This window comes from Pecten maximus, chromosome 4 (genome assembly GCF_902652985.1).
Source record: "Pecten maximus chromosome 4, xPecMax1.1, whole genome shotgun sequence".
Classification (NCBI taxonomy): domain Eukaryota; kingdom Metazoa; phylum Mollusca; class Bivalvia; order Pectinida; family Pectinidae; genus Pecten; species Pecten maximus.
The window spans coordinates 44384607-44408026 of record NC_047018.1 but is presented as its reverse complement, the minus strand read 5'-3'; the positions used below and the strand labels follow the sequence as shown (position 1 = coordinate 44408026).

Sequence of the window (23420 nt, the reverse complement as noted above, 5' to 3'; positions counted from 1 at the left end):
ATTAAGAATTTGTTTACCATAAATCAAAATAAATAAATATAAAGTGAAACTCAAGCTTTTTGAGGTGTGTAACTTTTGGTTTTAGCCTACTCTTGTCCTTAGCTGATCAAATTACTCTTTTTCGGTAATGAAGCGTCTTTGTAAAGGTTTGTTATTATACAGGTACAGAGATGAATAGAAGCATACAATGAAAATATGCAAAGTTGTGTAGATATATGTGTAAAAATTATTTACCTTGTGTGGCCACGTAAACATCCTTTTTCTGGCAATTCTATAACATTGGATATATTATAATAAAGCTTTTTAACCAATAACTAGAATTGAGTCAATGGCAGCGAAATTTTGACTCAAAGTACACAATACAATGAGAAAGAAATTATAGAGCAAATAGCTGGAAAAATAAGCCATTTTATAATTACTTAGAATTGAACAACGAACATAATCTGATACCGTGTTTTGAAATACAAATGACTTTTATTCCAGTATTTCATGAATAGGGGATCTTGAAATTATTTAATGCGTTTAAAAATTTCATATAACAGTCACGAGTTTAATATTCTATTTATCACATAACTACTATCATAACTATTATGATACAATTACTATTTATAATATAAGAAAAAAACTTTAAATTTTCGTTTCTATATAGGACAGGCAAAATCAGGCTCGGACGAGACGTTTCCGTATACCAAGACAACCATGCGACGTCACATATTTGTTATGTCGTCTAATGTTTATTATGACGTCACACCAATGTTATTAAACATGTGTTTTACGATTTCGTTAAATTGCCATAACATTATCGTTCAATTTTCATAAAGAAATACATATTTAATGTATAGTTACGTTACTTACAGATATATAGTTAGCGTTGATATAATCATGTCCTCCTCCTGTCAAAACCACTCGTGAATGATCATCTATAAATCAAAAACACTACATAATTCCTATCATCACTAACCTTTAAAGAAGTTCGTCCATACAAAAAATCATGAAAACACTATATATCTTATCTTTACCAACCTTTCATAAGCCCATCATTAACGCATCGATAAACGCACTACCGACTTCCTATACAAGTAATTAACATAGTACCTATCTTCACCATCCTTTAATTAAATCCGTCATTAAAGCATTAATCAAAACACTATATTGATCCTATCTTTACCAACCTCCAATTCAGTGTTCATTAAACGGTTAAGCCAAAATACAAATAATACAAATAGCTGAATGATGCATCAAGAAATCAAATGTAAGCTATGGTAAAAAAATCTAAATTGAATACACTACGAATGTGTGAAACAAAAGATTAATACAGTCGAACTTTATTATCTAGAAGTCAGTTTGAGATTAACAAAATTCGAAATATCTCGGATATTCTATGCAAACGAATATTTCGCATAGAATTGTTCATGTCGGAAATCATTTTTTTATTTAAGCTTTGATGTCATTTTTTTTAGTTTCATCGGGGTATGAAACAAATTTTGTTTGCAAACTGTATGAATCCGCGTAGCGGATTCTTACAGAAGTTTGCAAACAAAATTTGTTTCATACCCCTATGAAACTAAAAAATAATTGACATCAACGCTTATAATTAATTTTTGAAAATGATTTTCTAATTTAAAACATGTTTTATGTACAATTTTACTGGTTTTAAATGGGATTATTTTTCTCAAATCAATACGCAACGTCAATTGTCGTATTGTGACGCCACATTTTTCGCGCCATTCTCGGAATTTCTTTCATAGAAGAATGAAAAGAATTTTTCGACCAATCACATTTGAATATTTACCATGAAAACAAAGAAAAAATAATTATTTCGAATTATTCGGAGTTTTGAGTTTGAGATAACTAAGTTGGACTGTAATACGTATAGAAACGATCTACATACAGGGAAACGTTGTCAGAAATCGATTACGAGGTTTGTTTTCCGCCGTTTTCGCAGCATCACAGGCGTGGACTTCATTTGCAGGAAGTTTCTACAAGTATAAATGTTACATTGAGCAAAAACATTCTAACCTTGTGATTTCTATGACTACATTGTGATGAATGCCTGAAAGAGTTTTGCTGTTCAGTTAATATGACTGAGTTAACGTTTGATATGTCCACATTGAGTTCGTCGTGCAGTTTATTTGACTTGATTAACATTTTGTTTGTCTACCTTGAATTCGTCGTGCAGTTCATTTGACTGAAGTCTTTTTGACAGAAACGTCAGTAGGTCAATCGGTTGCATTTCTACAACTTCACTTGGTACTTTTGGTTCTTCAGCTTCCAGTGGCCTTCTGAAAACATTTATAATACACATACATATAAATAGTGAAAATATAATATAAAGCAATTTACACGTTTTGAAAACAACAGGACATCATCGCCATAAATGTAAAATTGGTAACTGACATAGATATAGCCTACTATATTGGACCTTTTTAAGCACAGATGCCAGTGTAGGCGCACCCCACCTTTTTAGAAGAATATGGGTGCACTAGTTGAAACATGTGAAAACGCCCTTATCACACTGATCTATTAGTATAATCTTCAGTCTTTGAAAAAACTAACAATAGCGAGGCGTGTGACATGTTTCTATCACAATGATGTGTGTCGGCAGCGGCATTGTGACCTGGTTTAAATACACGTGGGCATGCTGACATAGTGCCGGCATCTTAAAAATATAAACTTTATTTATTTTGCAACAATTGCGAAACAAGTTATATCAACTTATATCAATCACGCTTGGTTGCCCGAATGGACGCGCGCGAGGTGTCTTACTATGGGAGAAAACCGGAGTACACGGAAAAAAACCCACGTGCTCGGGCAGGTGGCCTTATATACCTTTTCACGTCAGATCGGGTAGATACCAAGGCCGCCCGGGTGAAAGGCAGGTGTGTTACTACTGTGCCACCCGACCACCCAAGACCGGACATCTTATGAATTATAAATGTAAAATATGTTGCCATAGAGAGGACCTCTAAATCGTAACGGAAATGCATTATTTCACCCCCTGTTAATATAAACAAAAGATCACGTGACACACAGCACGAGAGAGAAAAGGTAGTTCAGGTCATAGCTAAAAACCTCTAACCATCAAAAGAGCGGAGAGTCAAATACCACTAATTGTATATCGAAATATACATCCAACGGTCGTCAGGTTTACACAATGATCTGAATAGCATAGTCTATTGTTGTAGAAATATATTTACTCACTCTGAGTATGTGAATACATTCCATACTACTAAAATTACTGGTATCTTACACAGATCAGCAAATTGTAGAATATTGGAATACATACCTTTTCTTCATGAGGAAGCGTATCAGTAACACTCCAATTAGGACAATGGGAATTCCAACGCCGGCAGCAATACCAATAGCTAAGCTGGTTGAATCTATTTCTAAACCATATGAAGAACGAGATAAACATATATATCATTTTGTAGTCTGGTGTAAATAAATATAATAATGTATCACAAATAAAAATGAAATTGACCTAAAAAATGACAGTAGGACATATCAACCGTCATTAATCTTATAACGCCAAAACAACAAAGACAGAATACTGTCATTAATCCCACAACGCCAAAAACAAGCAAATGTCAGAAAATTTGTATTAATCTTATAACGCCAAAACAAGCCAACTGAGAATACTTTATCCATATCTTAACGCAAAAAAAAAAAAAAAAAAAAAATACTGTCAATAATCTCATATCGCCAAAACAGCTCGTGACACAATACTGTCATTAATGGCATCACTTATGATAACGTGATATAGTAATTTTCTAATTTAACCTGATCATTCACTGCATTTATATGAGATCATTATTTCACATTTTTATTAGTATTAAAGATGGCATTCAAAGCGGACCCCAGACATATTTCTAAGCAGCAAGAATGTCAAATTACATATTACATGATGAATTATATTTTTTCAATGAATTTATGATATCGGTTTTTAAAGTTACATAATTGTGAAGGTACAATTTCCCATGTTTGCTAATTTCCTACGAAATAATATTTCACTTTATTGTCTGTGTCAAACAATAACCGTTTAAAGTCATGATGCGACAATACCAGGTGAAAACACTAATGTACTATGTAAATAAGAGGGACATCAGGAAACATGATCATACGATAATATGGGGCGGGATATTTTGCTTCAATCAGTTTCTCTGTAAAATTTCATGGGAGTTTTCCTATGTGATTATATCGAATTGATTTGAAGAAACAGAGCTTTTCAATAATAATGAGATAAATAACTTTACTTTTGTCACATTTTGACGACTCCCATCCTTGTTCACATCCATTGTCACAGTTTCCAGTAATATGATTACAGGACTGCTTTTGACGACATTGTCCACACTGACTTGAACAGGAGGCACCATACAGGAACTGATCGCATTCTAAACATGAAGTGAATAAACATTTCACCAACATCAAAATAATAAAATTAAAACATGACAGTATTTAGAACAAAGCATCGCCAGAACAATTGGTTACTGGTCCTTACCGTCGTTACAAAGAAGACCTTTCCATCCAACGTCACAGCCTTTAGGACATCTTCCGTCCACATGGTTACATGTTGTCCCAGGCTTACATTTGCCACACTTTTTCTCACAATTCTCCAGGTAATATCCGGCATCACATTCTGCGGACAATCATTTGTTTTAATGTTCGTTTCTGTACATTCCAATTTAATTATATTATTATTAGTAGTACAGTTCAACTGACAATCAGTCTTAACAAGGTAAACATATGAAAAATATTGAATATTGAATATTGACTAAGCGTAATCAAAGGATATTTATGCTGCGACCTTGATAATGAAAATATAAAAAGCTCTTTCGGGAAGGTAACACAGTCATTAACAGTGGTGGCCATGTAAAACAGAAATTCGAGATAAAATATGTCATCAATATTTCAACGCCAAAGCAAGTAACAACAAAAAAAAATGACAAAAATAAAAGTCGCTTTTTTGGAACAAAGTATTTTAAATGAGAGTTTGAATGGTACCAATAAATCGACATTGCAGACAGTCTATATACAGCTTTTCAAAGAAAATGCATGGATTTTTAGCAGTGTTTGTCTTTGTGTTTGCTTACGCTGTTTGGCAACCTCTTTCAATCGAAGGTTTAAATAACGGTTACTAAAGAGAAAGACATTGTAGTTTGTTTCAAGTTTTTCTTCCTTTTTATCATACCAATACACATATATGAAAAAAATCCGAGAATTGCGCGAAAAATGTCACAATACGGCAATTGACGTTGCTTATTGATTTGAGAAAAAGAATCCTATATAAAACCAGTAAAATTGCACATAAAACATGTTTTAAATTAGAAAATTATTTTCAAAAATTGTTATAGCGTTTATGTCAATTATGTTTTAGTTTCATCCCCGATGAAACTAAAAAAAATGACAGCAATGCTTAATCAAAATGTAAAGTCCTCTCTGAAGAAAAAGTCTATACACACTCACATAGAAAACAGCATCAACTAACGCCAGGCCTGTAGATGTCATACTCCTTCCCATAGAAATACTTTATACACAATCAGGAAGAAAGGAGATTCGACTAACGACTGTTCATGAAGTTTGTGGACGTTAGTCATTTCCGTAGAAGATGTCGATACACATACCAAAGAAAGGACTATCAATTTTAATGATTGTGAGCTTTGAGGGCACAGTCCTCTTTATTGAAATAGTCCATGCACATTACCAAAAAAATGGTAATAAACTAAAACGTGAAGTTTGTAGAAGGCAAAGTCATAGACATTTTTTTCCCAACAATTTAGCAGTGTTTGTATTTGCTAAAAGAAGATCGACGGCCTCTTTCAAATTGAAGGTTTAAATTGTGGTAACTAAAATGAAATATTCATGATTCAATACACCTCAAAATGTATTTTGGCAATTACCTTGTGTACACTCCGTTTGTCGCCATCCAGGAGCGCAGCCATTTGAACAGGCTCCGGTCACGTGATCACAAGTTTCGTTGTTTCTGCACTTACCACATCTATGTTTACAGCCCTCTCCATATGAATACTTCATACACACTAACAAAAAAAGGTGTATCGACTAAAGTGAGGCTTGTAGAGGGCATAGTCATTTCAATAGAAATAGTCGATACAAATTAGCAAAGAAAAAATAATGAACTAATGTGAGGTTTGTGGAAGGCACAGTAATTTCAACAGAAATGAATTAACTAACGTGAGGTTTGTAGATGTAGTAGTCCTTTCCAAAGAAATAGTTCAGAGAGATTACCAAAGAAAGGAGTATTAACTAACATGAGGTTTCAAGATGGTATTAGCTCTTCCATATAAATATGTTATAGAATTACCAAAGAGAGTAGAATTAACTAACGTGAGATTTGAAGATCGTATCGTTTTTCCATAGATATAGTCCATACAGATTACCAAAGAAAGGAGAATTAACTAACATGAGGTTTGAAGAAAGTCTTGGCTTTTCCAAAGATAGCCCATACATATTACCAAAGAAAGGAAAATTAACTAATATGAAATTTGAAGATGGTATCGTCTTTTCCATAGAAATAGTCCATAGAATGACCAAACAAAGTTGAATTAACTAACGTGAGGTTTGAAGATGGTATTGGCTGTCTCATAGAAATAGTCCATAGAATTACCAAAGAAAGTTGAATTAACTAACGTGAGGTTTGAAGAGGGTCTTGGCTTTCCCATAGAAATAGTCCATAGAATTACCAAAGAAAGGAAAACTAAATAACATGAGGTTTTGTGGAGACCATTGCTTTCCCATAGAAATAGTTCATACACTCTAACAAAGAAATGGCGTATGAACTTACATATACAGTTTGTAGAGGGCTTAGTCCTCTCATACAAATGTTTTCTAACGTTGATGGAGGGAACAAAAATAGTCCATACAAATTATCAATAGTCAAAGAAAGACACATTAACTGACATGTGAAGCTTGTGGAGGGCAAAGTCATCACCAAAGAAAATCTTCGTACACAAAGAAAGGATTATCAACTAACGCGTAGTTGAACACGAAATAAACACAATTATTTATTTCCCCACATTTTTAACAGTGTTTGTTTTGGCTGGAAGGAGTTCATCAACCTCGTTCAAAACGAAGGCTTAAATTGTTGTAACTAAAATGAAATGTATAGTCCATTGATTCAAGTATTTCGATTCCAGTACATCTTAAAATGTATTTTGACAATTACCTTGTGTACATTCCGGTTGTCCCCATCCAGGATCGCAACCATTTAAACAGGTTCCGGTCACGTGGTCACAAGATTCGTTGTTTCTGCAGTGACCACATCGACGGGCACAGTCTTCTCCATAGGAATAGTTCATACACACTAACAAAGAAAGGTGTATCGACTAAAGTGAAGTTTGTAGCGAGCATATTCATTTCCATAGAAATAGTCGATACAAATTAGCAAAAGAAAGGAATTAACTAACATGAGGTTTGTAGATGTAGTAGTCCTTTCCAAAGAAATAGTTCAGAGAGATTACCAAAGAAAGGAGTATTAACTAACATGAGGTTTCAAGATGGTATTAGCTCTTCCATATAAATATGTTATAGAATTACCAAAGTGAGTAGAATTAACTAACGTGAGATTTGAAGATCGTATCGTTTTTCCATAGATATAGTCCATACAGATTACCAAAGAAAGGAGAATTAACTAACATGAGGTTTGAAGAAAGTCTTGGCTTTTCCAAAGATAGCCCATACATATTACCAAAGAAAGGAAAATTAACTAATATGAAATTTGAAGATGGTATCGTCTTTTCCATAGAAATAGTCCATAGAATGACCAAACAAAGTTGAATTAACTAACGTGAGGTTTGAAGATGGTATTGGCTGTCTCATAGAAATAGTCCATAGAATGACCAAAGAAAGTTGAATTAACTAACGTGAGGTTTGAAGAGGGTCTTGGCTTTCCCATAGAAATAGTCCATAGAATTACCAAAGAAAGGAAAACTAAATAACATGAGTTTTTGTGGAGACCATTGCTCTCTTCATAGAGATAGTTCATACACTCTAACAAAGAAATGGCGTATGAACTTACATATACAGTTTGTAGAGGGTTAAGTCCTCTCATACAAATGTTTTCTAACGTTGATGGAGGGAACAAAAATAGTCCATACAAATTATCAATAGTCAAAGAAAGACACATTAACTGACATGTGAAGCTTGTGGAGGGCAAAGTCATCACCAAAGAAAATCTTCGTACACAAAGAAAGGATTATCAACTAACGCGTAGTTGAACACGAAATAAACACAATTATTTATTTCCCCACATTTTTAACAGTGTTTGTTTTGGCTGGAAGGAGTTCATCAACCTCGTTCAAAACGAAGGCTTAAATTGTTGTAACTAAAATGAAATGTATAGTCCATTGATTCAAGTATTTCGATTCCAGTACATCTTAAAATGTATTTTGACAATTACCTTGTGTACATTCCGGTTGTCGCCATCCAGGATCGCAACCATTTAAACAGGTTCCGGTCACGTGGTCACAAGATTCGTTGTTTCTGCAGTGACCACATCGACGGGCACAGTCTTCTCCATAGGAATAGTTCATACACACTAACAAAGAAAGGTGTATCGACTAAAGTGAAGTTTGTAGCGAGCATATTCATTTCCATAGAAATAGTCGATACAAATTAGCAAAAGAAAGGAATTAACTAACATGAGGTTTGTAGATGTAGTAGTCCTTTCCAAAGAAAAAGTTCAGAGAGATTACCAAAGAAAGGAGTATTAACTAACATGAGGTTTCAAGATGGTATTAGCTCTTCCATATAAATATGTTATAGAATTACCAAAGTGAGTAGAATTAACTAACGTGAGATTTGAAGATCGTATCGTTTTTTCCATAGATATAGTCCATACAGATTACCAAAGAAAGGAGAATTAACTAACATGAGGTTTGAAGAAAGTCTTGGCTTTTCCAAAGATAGCCCATACATATTACCAAAGAAAGGAAAATTAACTAATATGAAATTTGAAGATGGTATCGTCTTTTCCATAGAAATAGTCCATAGAATGACCAAACAAAGTTGAATTAACTAACGTGAGGTTTGAAGATGGTATTGGCTGTCTCATAGAAATAGTCCATAGAATGACCAAAGAAAGTTGAATTAACTAACGTGAGGTTTGAAGAGGGGTCTTGGCTTTCCTAGGAAAATACCATAAAATAAAAAAATTACCCATTAACAGTGTTGTTTGGGAAAGTTCACAAGAAACAAGTTAAAGGTAAATATGAAAAATAAATTATATTTCCACCCTTTTAAAGTTTTTATTTGGTGAGGTTCCCCTCCAACGAACCTTAAAGTTGGTATAAAGATTATCCATGACAAATTTGGCCTATCTAAGATTTACAATACCAAGGTGTCATAAGGTGAAAAGTGTCATTCAAGAATGTAAATTGAAAGAAAAAATGGTTTTTGTTTTCAAAATACAAAGTACAAAGAAAGGTTAACTAAGAGGTTTAGAGGATAGTCTCCAAAAATTTAATTACCAAAGAAAGAAATAACAAGGTTTGAGTGTTCTTTCAAAAATCATTACAAAAAAAAAAGGATATTAAAAAGGTTTTCAAAGATACCATCATTAAAAGAAAATACCAAAGAAATTAAATGGTTTATAGAATCTTCCAAAAAATGTACTTACAATGAAAGAGGATTGTTAAAGTTAATCCAAAGAGTAAAAAAACAATTTAAAGGGATAAAATATATTGAATAAGGAAAAAAAAAAGTTAAACCAACCCTTTAATAAGTCTAAGAATTGGTTGCTCATAATAGTAGTTACCCAAAATGTTACTAGTGAGGAAAGTCTCCTTTCATAGAAAAACAATTACAAAAGGAATACAGGTGGAACTTCTAACAAAGATACAATATAGTAACACAAATAAATATATATCCCTTTTAAGGTTTGTCCTAAAGTTCTACTCAGGGCAAAGTAATAATAAATATGATTATGTGAAGAAATTAACTGTTAAAATTTTGGGTCTCCCTCCAGGATCAAAAAGATTAAAACGTGGACAATAACATTTTTTCCCACTTCAGTTATTGCTAAAATAAAGGATTATCAACTAACGCGTAGGTTGAAACACAAAATAAACACAATTATTTATTTCCCCACATTTTTAACAGTGTTTATTTTGGCTGAAAGGAGTTCATCAACCTCGTTCAAAACGAAGGCTTAAATTGTTGTAACTAAAATGAAATATATAGTCCATTGATTCAAGTATTTCGATTCCAGTACATCTTAAAATGTATTTTGACAATTACCTTGTGTACATTCCGGTTGTCCCCATCCAGGATCGCAACCATTTAAACAGGTTCCGGTCACGTGATCACAAGATTCGTTGTATTCTGCAGTGACCACATCGACTGGGCACAGTCTTCTCCATAGGAATAGTTCATACACACTAACAAAGAAAGGTGTATCGACTAAAGTGAGGTTTGTAGAGAGCATATTCATTTCCATAGAAATAGTCGATACAAATTATCAAAAGAAAGGAATTAACTAACGTGAGGTTTGTAGATGTAGTAGTCCTTTCCAAAGAAATAGTTCAGAGAGATTACCAAAGAAAGGAGTATTAACTAACATGAGGTTTCAAGATGGTATTAGCTCTTCCATATAAATATGTTATAGAATTACCAAAGAGAGTAGAATTAACTAACGTGAGATTTGAAGATCGTATCGTTTTTCCATAGATATAGTCCATACAGATTACCAAAGAAAGGAGAATTAACTAACATGAGGTTTGAAGAAAGTCTTGGCTTTTCCAAAGATAGCCCATACATATTACCAAAGAAAGGAAAATTAACTAATATGAGATTTGAAGATGGTATCGTCTTTTCCATAGAAATAGTCCATAGAATGACCAAACAAAGTTGAATTAACTAACGTGAGGTTTGAAGATGGTATTGGCTGTCTCATAGAAATAGTCCATAGAATGACCAAAGAAAGTTGAATTAACTAACGTGAGGTTTGAAGAGGGTCTTGGCTTTCCCATAGAAATAGTCCATAGAATTACCAAAGAAAGGAAAACTAAATAACATGAGTTTTTTGTGGAGACCATTGCTCTCTTCATAGAGATAGTTCATACACTCTAACAAAGAAATGGCGTATGAACTTACATATACAGTTTGTAGAGGGTTAAGTCATCTCATACACATGTTTTCTAACGTTTATGGAGGGAACAAAAACAGTCCATACAAAATATCAATAGTCAAAGAAAGACACATTAACTGACATGTGAAGCTTGTGGAGGGCAAAGTCATCACCAAAGAAAATCTTCGTACACAAAGAAAGGATTATCAACTAACGCGTAGTTGAACACAAAATAAACACAATTATTTATTTCCCCACATTTTTAACAGTGTTTATTTTGGCTGAAAGGAGTTCATCAACCTCGTTCAAAACGAAGGCTTAAATTGTTGTAACTAAAATGAAATATATAGTCCATTGATTCAAGTATTTCGATTCCAGTACATCTTAAAATGTATTTTGACAATTACCTTGTGTACATTCCGGTTGTCCCCATCCAGGATCGCAACCATTTAAACAGGTTCCGGTCACGTGGTCACAAGATTCGTTGTTTCTGCAGTGACCACATCGACGGGCACAGTCTTCTCCATAGGAATAGTTCATACACACTAACAAAGAAAGGTGTATCGACTAAAGTGAAGTTTGTAGCGAGCATATTCATTTCCATAGAAATAGTCGATACAAATTATCAAAAGAAAGGAATTAACTAACGTGAGGTTTGTAGATGTAGTAGTCCTTTCCAAAGAAAAAGTTCAGAGAGATTACCAAAGAAAGGAGTATTAACTAACATGAGGTTTCAAGATGGTATTAGCTCTTCCATATAAATATGTTATAGAATTACCAAAGTGAGTAGAATTAACTAACGTGAGATTTGAAGATTGTATCGTTTTTCCATAGATATAGTCCATACAGATTACCAAAGAAAGGAGAATTAACTAACATGAGGTTTGAAGAAAGTCTTGGCTTTTCCAAAGATAGCCCATACATATTACCAAAGAAAGGAAAATTAACTAATATGAAATTTGAAGATGGTATCGTCTTTTCCATAGAAATAGTCCATAGAATGACCAAACAAAGTTGAATTAACTAACGTGAGGTTTGAAGATGGTATTGGCTGTCTCATAGAAATAGTCCATAGAATGACCAAAGAAAGTTGAATTAACTAACGTGAGGTTTGAAGAGGGTCTTGGCTTTCCCATAGAAATAGTCCATAGAATTACCAAAGAAAGGAAAACTAAATAACATGAGTTTTTGTGGAGACCATTGCTCTCTTCATAGAGATAGTTCATACACTCTAACAAAGAAATGGCGTATGAACTTACATATACAGTTTGTAGAGGGTTAAGTCCTCTCATACAAATGTTTTCTAACGTTGTTGGAGGGAACAAAAATAGTCCATACAAATTATCAATAGTCAAAGAAAGACACATTAACTGACATGTGAAGCTTGTGGAGGGCAAAGTCATCACCAAAGAAAATCTTCGTACACAAAGAAAGGATTATCAACTAACGCGTAGTTGAACACAAAATAAACACAATTATTTATTTCCCCACATTTTTAACAGTGTTTATTTTGGCTGAAAGGAGTTCATCAACCTCGTTCAAAACGAAGGCTTAAATTGTTGTAACTAAAATGAAATATATAGTCCATTGATTCAAGTATTTCGATTCCAGTACATCTTAAAATGTATTTTGACAATTACCTTGTGTACATTCCGGTTGTCCCCATCCAGGATCGCAACCATTTAAACAGGTTCCGGTCACGTGATCACAAGATTCGTTGTATTTGCAGTGACCACATCGATGGGCACAGTCTTCTCCATAGGAATAGTTCATACACACTAACAAAGAAAGGTGTATCGACTAAAGTGAGGTTTGTAGAGAGCATAGTCATTTCCATAGAAATAGTCGATACAAATTAGCAAAAGAAAGGAATTAACTAACGTGAGGTTTGTAGATGTAGTAGTCCTTTCCAAAGAAATAGTTCAGAGAGATTACCAAAGAAAGGAGTATTAACTAACATGAGGTTTCAAGATGGTATCAGCTCTTCCATATAAATATGTTATAGAATTACCAAAGAGAGTAGAATTAACTAACGTGAGATTTGAAGATCGTATCGTTTTTCCATAGAAATAGTCCATACAGATTACCAAAGAAAGGACAATTAACTAACATGAGGTTTGAAGAAGGTCTTGGCTTTTCCAAAGATAGCCCATACATATTACCAAAGAAAGGAAAATTAACTAATATGAGATTTGAAGATGGTATTGTCTTTTCCATAGAAATAGTCCATAGAATGACCAAACAAAGTTGAATTAACTAACGTGAGGTTTGAAGATGGTATTGGCTGTCTCATAGAAATAGTCCATAGAATTACCAAAGAAAGTTGAATTAACTAACGTGAGGTTTGAAGAGGGTCTTGGCTTTCCCATAGAAATAGTCCATAGAATTACCAAAGAAAGGAAAACTAAATAACATGAGGTTTTGTGGAGACCATTGCTCTCTCCATAGAGATAGTTCATACACGCTAACAAAGAAATGGCGTATGAACTTACATATACAGTTTGTAGAGGGTTTAGTCCTCTTATACACATGTTTTCTAACGTTTATGGAGGGAACAAAAACAGTCCATACAAAATATCAATAGTCAAAGAAAGACACATTAACTGACATGTGAAGCTTGTGGAGGGCAAAGTCATCACCAAAGAAAATCTTCGTACACAAAGAAAGGATTATCAACTAACGCGTAGTTGAACACAAAATAAACACAATTATTTATTTCCCCACATTTTTAACAGTGTTTATTTTGGCTGAAAGGAGTTCATCAACCTCGTTCAAAACGAAGGCTTAAATTGTTGTAACTAAAATGAAATATATAGTCCATTGATTCAAGTATTTCGATTCCAGTACATCTTAAAATGTATTTTGACAATTACCTTGTGTACATTCCGGTTGTCCCCATCCAGGATCGCAACCATTTAAACAGGTTCCGGTCACGTGGTCACAAGATTCGTTGTTTCTGCAGTGACCACATCGACGGGCACAGTCTTCTCCATAGGAATAGTTCATACACACTAACAAAGAAAGGTGTATCGACTAAAGTGAGGTTTGTAGAGAGCATAGTCATTTCCATAGAAATAGTCGATACAAATTAGCAAAAGAAAGGAATTAACTAACGTGAGGTTTGTAGATGTAGTAGTCCTTTCCAAAGAAATAGTTCAGAGAGATTACCAAAGAAAGGAGTATTAACTAACATGAGGTTTCAAGATGGTATCAGCTCTTCCATATAAATATGTTATAGAATTACCAAAGAGAGTAGAATTAACTAACGTGAGATTTGAAGATCGTATCGTTTTTCCATAGAAATAGTCCATACAGATTACCAAAGAAAGGACAATTAACTAACATGAGATTTGAAGAAGGTCTTGGCTTTTCCAAAGATAGCCCATACATATTACCAAAGAAAGGAAAATTAACTAATATGAGATTTGAAGATGGTATTGTCTTTTCCATAGAAATAGTCCATAGAATGACCAAACAAAGTTGAATTAACTAACGTGAGGTTTGAAGGTGGTCTTGGCTTTCCCATAGAAATAGTCCAGAGAATTACCAAAGAAAGGAAAACTAAATAACATGAGTTTTTGTGGAGACCATTGCTCTCTTCATAGAGATAGTTCATACACTCTAACAAAGAAATGGCGTATGAACTTACATATACAGTTTGTAGAGGGTTTAGTCCTCTTATACAAATGTTTTCTAACGTTTATGGAGGGAACAAAAACAGTCCATACAAAATATCAATAGTCAAAGAAAGACACATTAACTGACATGTGAAGCTTGTGGAGGGCAAAGTCATCACCAAAGAAAATCTTCGTACACAAAGAAAGGATTATCAACTAACGCGTAGTTGAACACGAAATAAACACAATTATTTATTTCCCCACATTTTTAACAGTGTTTGTTTTGGCTTGAAGGAATTGATCAACCTTGTTCAAAACGAAGGCTTCAATTGTTGTAACTAAAATGAAATACATAGTCCATTTATTCAAGTATTTCGATTCCAGTACATCTTAAAATGTATTTTGACAATTACCTTTTGTACATTCCGGTTGTCGCCATCCAGGATCGCAACCATTTAAACAGGTTCCGGTCACGTGGTCACAAGATTCGTTGTTTCTGCAGTGACCACATCGACGGGCACAGTCTTCTCCATAGGAATAGTTCATACACGCTAACAAAGAAAGGTGTATCGACTAAAGTGAGGTTGATAGAGGGCACAGTAATTTAAATAGAAATAGTCGATACAAATAAGAAAATAAATGAGATGGAGGTAATTTGAGTTTGTAGATCGGATCGTCGTTTCCATAGAAATAGTCGATACAAGTGAGCAAACGAAAGTTGTTATCAAACGTAAGCTTTGTAGAGGTCATAGTCCTTTCCAAAGACATAGTCCATATAATTTCCAAAAAAATGGAATTGATTCTAACGTTAGGTTTGTAGAGGGTATAGTTCTCTCCATCGAAATACACACTACCAAAGAAAGGTATATCATCTAACCTGAGGCTTGTAGATGACAGATATAGCCACTTCAATAGAAAAGGTCGATACAAATTAGCAAAATAAAGGAAATTAACTAATATGAGATTTGAAGATGGTATCGTCTTTTCCATAGAAATAGTCCATAGAATTTCCAAAGAAATGAGAATCAACTTACGTGAGGTTTGAAAATGGTATTGGCTTTCCCATAGAAATAGTCCATAGAATTACCAAAGAAAGGAAAACTAAATAACATGAGGTTTGTGGAGACCATTGCTCTCTCCATAGAGATAGTTCATACACTCTAACAAAGAAATGGCGTATGAACTTACATATAAAGTTTGTAGAGGGTTTAGTCCTCTCATACAAATGTTTTCTAACGTTGATGGAGTGAACAAAAATAGTCCATACAAATTATCAATAGTCAAATAAAGACACATTAACTGACATGTGAAGCTTGTGGAGGGCAAAGTCATCACCAAAGAAAATCTTCGTACACAAAGAAAGGATTATCAACTAACGCGTAGTTGAACACAAAATAAACACAATTATTTATTTCCCCACATTTTTAACAGTGTTTATTTTGTCTGGAATGAGTTGATCAACCTCGTTTAAATCAAAGGCTTAAATTGTTGTAACTAAAATGAAATACATAGTCCATTGATTCAAGTATTTCGATTCCAGTACATCTTAAAATGTATTTTGACAATTACCTTGTGTACACTCCGGTTGTCGCCATCCAGGATCGCAGCCATTTGAACAGGTTCCGGTCACGTGGTCACAAGATTTGTTGTTTCTGCAGTGACCACATCGACGGGCACAGTCTTCTCCATAAGAATTGTTTATACACACTAACAAAGAAAGGTGTATCGACTAAAAAGAGGTTTGTAGAGAGCATATTCATTTCCATAGAAATAGTCGATACAAATTAACAAAAGAAAGGAATTAACTAACGTGAGGTTTGTAGATGTAGTAGTCCTTTCCAAAGAAATAGTTCAGAGAGATTACCAAAGAAAGGAGTATTAACTAACATGAGGTTTCAAGATGGTATTAGCTCTTCCATATAAATATGTTATAGAATTACCAAAGAGAGTAGAATTAACTAACGTGAGATTTGAAGATCGTATCGTTTTTCCATAGAAATAGTCCATACAGATTACCAAAGAAAGGACAATTAACTAACATGAGGTTTGAAGAAGGTCTTGGCTTTTCCAAAGATAGCCCATACATATTACCAAAGAAAGGAAAATTAACTAATATGAGATTTGAAGATGGTATTGTCTTTTCCATAGAAATAGTCCATAGAATGACCAAACAAAGTTGAATTAACTAACGTGAGGTTTGAAGATGGTATTAGCTCTTCCATAGAAATAGTCCATAGAATTACCAAAGAAAGTTGAATTAACTAACGTGAGGTTTGAAGAGGGTCTTGGCTTTCCCATAGAAATAGTCCATAGAATTACCAAAGAAAGGAAAAATAAATAACATGAGGTTTGTGGAGACCATTGCTCTCTCCATAGAGATAGTCCATACACTCTAACAAAGAAATGGCGTATGAACTTACATATAAAGTTTGTAGAGGGTTTAGTCCTCTCATACAAATGTTTTCTAACGTTGATGGAGGGAACAAAAATAGTCCATACAAATTATCAATAGTCAAAGAAAGACACATTAACTGACATGTGAAGCTTGTGGAGGGCAAAGTCATCACCAAAGAAAATCTTCGTACACAAAGAAAGGATTATCAACTAACGCGTAGTTGAACACAAAATAAACACAATTATTTATTTCCCCACATTTTTAACATTGTTTATTTTGGCTGGAAGGAGTTTATCAACCTCGTTCAAAACAAAGGCTTAAATTGTTGTAACTAAAATTAAATACATAGTCCATTGATTCAAGTATTTCGATTCCAGTACATCTTAGAAATAGAAATAGAAATAGTCGATACAAATTAGCAAAAGAAAAAAATTAACAAACGTGAGGTTTGTAGATGTAGTAGTCCTTTCCAAAGAAATAGTTCAGAGAGATTACCAAAGAAAGGAGTATTAACTAACATGAGTTTTGTAGAGGCTACAGTTTTCTAAATAGAAAATATTCATACAGATTACCAAAAAAAAGCAACTCGTGTTTTGAAGGCAAATGTTCTCGATAGGAAAGGTCCATTTTTCCTAATGGTAGAGTTTTACCTGCTAACGTTGTTTAACTTGGTAATGTAATCAGAGTTATTTCCCTTATATTACATCCTCGCCTTGGTGATCCAACAAGCACAAAGCTTGTGACAATTTACCGATTAAAGAAGTCAGTGTGGAGAGACAGTTAAGGTGATAAGAGGGGCCCGTCAATGTTCCTAGACACCAAGATTACAAGTAATACTGTGTATAGGTGTAGAGAATAGAAGAAAGCTTGGAAAATAAAACAGTGTATGTAGTAAACAGTGTTGAAGATGGATAGAGGCTATATCGGGTATTTTGGGATAAATTTAAAATACAGATCCTTGTGTGTAGACGGTGTCCATTTGTCTGGTGGGTGGAGTAATATTTCAGTTAATGGCACTTATGGGGAGTGGGGCTTGAATTGTATATCGTTTAGTGGGGGACCAGGTTTCCACCAAGTAACTAATCATTAAGGGTAGTTTTAACTTCTTGTTGGGTATTCGCTTCGTGTGGTCGCGATTATATGCATGAAACCGTGTGGACACACCCCTTATTTAGTAAGGTGACGGTGACCTGACATGACACTTTAATAAAAAAAAAAGGGGGGGGGGGGGGCATGTTGCTGTCAGTTACTTTCACGCTGCAGCATAACATTTAGTTATTAAGGCATTTTACATTCATATTATTAATTCCAATTTATAATTGGGTGACCTTCGTTTACATAAGCGGCGATACAAAATTACACAATTAAGTTATGTTATCATATAATTTCAGTCGTGACAGAAAATCGAAATTCTGTCAACTTCTAAAACCTGCCCCCTTTTGAGAGTTGACGGAGTTTTGAGACCTATGTATAGCAATCACAAAATATGTCCTTTACCGTTTGTTAACGGTTACTTGAACTTGAGTGCAAGTTCAGTAAAGGATGACAAGAGCAGTGAACCCCTCTTCATGAGAACGCAAACACTTCTGCAAATTTTAATGATGGTTCAATTGAGTCTTGTTGCAGAAACATCGCCTAAGAGAGCCAGAATAAGTTGTTTTTTGTTTTGTTTTTTTTTATTTTTGCTAAATGCAGTTCGCCGACTTGTTTTTATGTGGGGGTTTAAATTATGGCCACTGAAATGAAATAAATTGCCCGATGAATCAGATGTTCATACCAATACAGTAAATGTATTAAATGTAAAAGAAAATGTAAAGATGTATTTTACAATTACCTTGTGTACACTCCGGTTGTCGCCATCCAGGATCGCAGCCATTTGAACAGTTTCCGGTCACACGGTCACAAGTTTCGTTGTTTCTGCAGTGACCACATTGACGGGCACAGTCTTCTCCGTAGGAATAGTTCATACACACTAACAAAGAAAAGAGAATCAATGAACAAGTGATGTTTGTAGATGGCATATATGTTTTATATATACATATGAGTTTTATTGCAGGAGATCGGCCAACTGTAGAAATAAACAAAAACATTTGTCAAATAGCATGCGCTGTCATCCAATCGCTTTAACTTGCACTGTTACATTTTAACCTGTTTATTAGGCTTTTGTTTAATATCATCTGAAATAACCCAAGATGTTTCCTGATTAATTACATCATAATTATATAAATTCATACAAAGGAATCGCAACAGGGTATGTTTCTATTGTCTGCTGCAATCATGTATCATTTTAATGGCTGATACACAATTTGTTTCAGACTTTGTATTTCATCATCTAAGACCGTCCATAAAGAATAAACACTGTGTTTGTTCGTTTATGTACACGTGTAGAGATAAATTTGGTGGCTAGGACACATCGCTTGCTTATGTTTGAAATCTACACGCTAGATTAACTTGTTAACGCATGGTCTGCGGTTACAGGTTGATGACTAGCTATAATTTAAGCATGCTTTACCTTCGGTACACATCGGCGGTTCCCAACCCGGCTTACATCCCTTGGTGCACGTCCCGTTTACATTATCACAATCAGAATCGTTCTGACAGTTTCCACATATGTCCGTGCAGTTAGGCCCATATGTACCTTTCATACATTCTAAAAGCATAAGAATAATGTTTGTCATTCCTCAGTATAAAGGTAACTTTACCTGGTCGTAAGTTTACCGAGAAAAAATGCTTGCATTAAATACATAAAGTATTATGTTACTAAGGCTACGTTCAAAATGGTGTATACACTTACTCATCTGACAGTCGGATCCCTGCCATCCTGGCTCACATCCAGATGAACAGTTGCCGTCTATCGGGTCGCATGAGTTTCCACCTCGACAATGACCGCACTGGGCAGAGCAGTTAGGGCCATAGGAAAAGTTCAGACATTCTACAAGAACATGAGGACGTAAATTTGACATGATTTACAGAATAATTGACCTCCTTGTTAGAACGATAAATAAGATATAACTCTATGCGAGAGGGAAAATTTCGGCCGCTATTTTGTATTATAATATTGAATAACATAGCTCGATGTACATAAACGATTTATGAATGAAATGTCTTTTAAAAGTAAATCAATATTCTTCTATTCCATTCAGGTCTTTGATAACTAACTACAGGTGCCAGGTAAAATCGTAAATGATAAGGTTCGGAAATATGTTGTGTTTGAAGTTACCAAAACATCTGTTAAGACAAATGGAACCGATGAGCCATTTTCTCATTGCTTTACAAGTTGATACATAGGCATTAAGAACTAAGAAATATTTCGTAGAATACATACATCTGTCTACTGACACGACTGGGACTACGGTAAACTACATTCACTTGATTGATAATATTGATTGAGTTCATGTTTTGTATGTTCAACACTAAACTTTCGCCCAGAACAGCCTTGTTGCAGTATCTAAGTAGCCAAAGAGAGAATGCTGTACAACATAATATTCTTCACAAAATTTGCGTATTTTAGTGATGTTCACTTGTTGCTAAACATTTGTTTGCTTATTGCGTGCTGGACACCATGTACATTCATAGTATATAACAAAGGAGCCTATGACAGAAATTAGGGCGACGATCAATGTTCTTAAATGCTGCAATGTGTCGATGTTCAAAATGATATTACCATTCAAGCAGTACGGCGCCTGCCAGCCTGGATCACATCCTTGCGGACATGCGCCTGTTGCCTTCTCACAAATTGTCCCATTCCAACATGTGCCACATGTCGACGAACAATTCATCCCAAAAGTGAAGTTTTCACATTCTACAAGTAAAATATTTCAAAATGTTGTAAGCAAATCAAGAAATCAAGAAGGTATAAGAAAACAAATAATCTTAGCTTTTTATGGGATAATAAACATGAAAAAAACAAAAAAATTGAACAATTTTATCAAGTTCATCAAGTTAATGAATATGCATAACTATCGTACCTTCGCGGCATGTTGGTGTTTGTTTAAAACCGGAAATACATCCATCATGGCAGACCCCATTTGTGTGGTTACACGCGGTGCCATTCATACATCCGCCGCATTTCTCAGTACAGTTGTCTCCATAAAAACCAGCACTACATGCTGAATAAAGTTTAATACAAATATCAAAACATGTTTCACAACCTTGATTAATCCATTTTGTTGATATACGTACGTATACTGTTTCTAGATAACGTATTGTTTGTTTTCTCGTCAGTACATAGATTTTTATATATACAAGTATGTTTATGTACATAGTGTAATGTTTATAATCCATAGTTGTATTGTTATATATAAAGGGTATTGTTTACATAGATACGTGTATTATTATTATAACAAAGAGTATTAATATTAGTTTCATTTTTATATATTAGATAGTGCACTGCTTACATACTTACGTGCATTGTATATGAATAAAAAAAATCATAGTTATATACATAGGGTATTTTATACACTGTGCATTGTTTATTTAACCTAGTGAATTTTTAATGTTAAAAAGTGAGTTCTAATATACCTAGTGTACTTCTAAACACCTAGTGTATTGTTATATACATATCATATTGTTATATACATATTGTATTGTTATATGCATAATGCATTGTTATATACATAGTGTATCATTCATACAAATAGTGTATTGCTTAAATATATACTATATGGGCTTCATACGTACGTGCATTGTGTGTTGATAATATTTTCTAATGTCTATCATTTTTTAATTTGAGTGGTATATTTGTTTTAAACATTAATATCAATGATATGATTTATAATAATAAAATTTCAAAAGACATAATTGAAAAAAAATCATACACACAAACATAACAATATCGTTCGCTGTCTATCTTTTAAACTTATGTAGCTGTTTCATGTTCTTTGTCTGTGATTATTTGTAATTTACTATTGCATTAATAAAGGGATGCATTGCCCATTGCCTAGAAAATTTGACAATTCATGCTTGGCCACTCTATTTTTAGTTGTTTGGGCCATACCTACCTTGGACCCTACCACTCTATTACTTACTAGATCTAATAATATGGATATACATATTCCTTTTTAAAGCACATTTTATTTAGCTGACCCATCATATCCTGTTTATATACTCACGCGCTTTACATGTTTCGCTTATCCATCCTGTTTGGCAACCAGCTGGACACATACCCTTGACATGACTGCATGTTGTGTTGTCCAAACAATTTCCACATTCCAGCTGACAATTCTTGCCAAAATACCCGTCTTGGCAGGCTTGAGGTAAAACAATTTTGGGAAAATCCATTAATCATGCATTAATAACAGATTATTAACAGATCTTTGCAGCCACTTTAATATGTTTATATCGTAATTAATTTAATGCTGTCATTAACTAGTATGCCATATTTACTGAATAAGATGTTCATACCAATACAGTAAATGTATTAAATGTAAAAGAAAATGTAAAGATGTATTTTACAATTACCTTGTGTACACTCCGGTTGTCGCCATCCAGGATCGCAGCCATTTGAACAGGTTCCGGTCAGACGGTCACAAGTTTCGTTGTTTCTGCAGTGACCACATTGACGGGCACAGTCTTCTCCGTAGGAATAGTTCATACACACTAACAAAGAAAAGAGAATCAATGAACAAGTGATGTTTGTAGATGGCATATATGTTTTATATATACATATGAGTTTTATTGCAGGAGATCGGCCAACTGCAGAAATAAACAAAAACATTTGTCAAATAGCATGCGCTGTCATCCAATCGCTTTAACTTGCACTGTTACATTTTAACCTGTTTATTAGGCTTTTGTTTAATATCATCTGAAATAACCCAAGATGTTTCCTGATTAATTACATCATAATTATATAAATTCATACAAAGGAATCGCAACAGGGTATGTTTCTATTGTCTGCTGCAATCATGTATCATTTTAATGGCTGATACACAATTTGTTTCAGACTTTGTATTTCATCATCTAAGACCGTCCATAAAGAATAAACACTGTGTTTGTTCGTTTATGTACACGTGTAGAGATAAATTTGGTGGCTAGGACACATCGCTTGCTTATGTTTGAAATCTACACGCTAGATTAACTTGTTAACGCATGGTCTGCGGTTACAGGTTGATGACTAGCTATAATTTAAGCATGCTTTACCTTCGGTACACATCGGCGGTTCCCAACCCGGCTTACATCCCTTGGTGCACGTCCCGTTTACATTATCACAATCAGAATCGTTCTGACAGTTTCCACATATGTCCGTGCAGTTAGGCCCATATGTACCTTTCATACATTATAAAAGCATAAGAATAATGTTTGTCATTCCTCAGTATAAAGGTAACTTTAC

At 34.2% G+C, this 23420-nt stretch overlaps 1 protein-coding gene across 3 annotated transcripts in view; it reads right to left on the bottom strand.

Annotated features, from left to right (window-relative positions):
- LOC117326189 (cell death abnormality protein 1-like) overlaps positions 1 to 23420 on the bottom strand; it is a 62927-nt gene that overhangs the window by 29969 nt on the left and 9538 nt on the right. The window contains exons 10-24 of one of the 3 annotated variants that reach the window (XM_033882836.1): positions 23231 to 23368; positions 22553 to 22690; positions 22204 to 22341; positions 21061 to 21201; positions 20757 to 20894; positions 19887 to 20024; positions 19605 to 19742; positions 18927 to 19064; positions 4499 to 4636; positions 4254 to 4391; positions 3287 to 3386; positions 2162 to 2282; positions 1892 to 1979; positions 856 to 920; positions 235 to 271 (exon numbers count right to left, since the gene is read on the bottom strand). In XM_033882836.1, the coding sequence (XP_033738727.1) occupies positions 235 to 271; positions 856 to 920; positions 1892 to 1979; positions 2162 to 2282; positions 3287 to 3386; positions 4254 to 4391; positions 4499 to 4636; positions 18927 to 19064; positions 19605 to 19742; positions 19887 to 20024; positions 20757 to 20894; positions 21061 to 21201; positions 22204 to 22341; positions 22553 to 22690; positions 23231 to 23368 (1794 nt within the window). The remainder of the gene's footprint in view (positions 1 to 234; positions 272 to 855; positions 921 to 1891; positions 1980 to 2161; positions 2283 to 3286; positions 3387 to 4253; positions 4392 to 4498; positions 4637 to 18926; positions 19065 to 19604; positions 19743 to 19886; positions 20025 to 20756; positions 20895 to 21060; positions 21202 to 22203; positions 22342 to 22552; positions 22691 to 23230; positions 23369 to 23420) is intronic. The other 2 variants (XM_033882835.1, XM_033882834.1) reach the window with 2 other exon arrangements.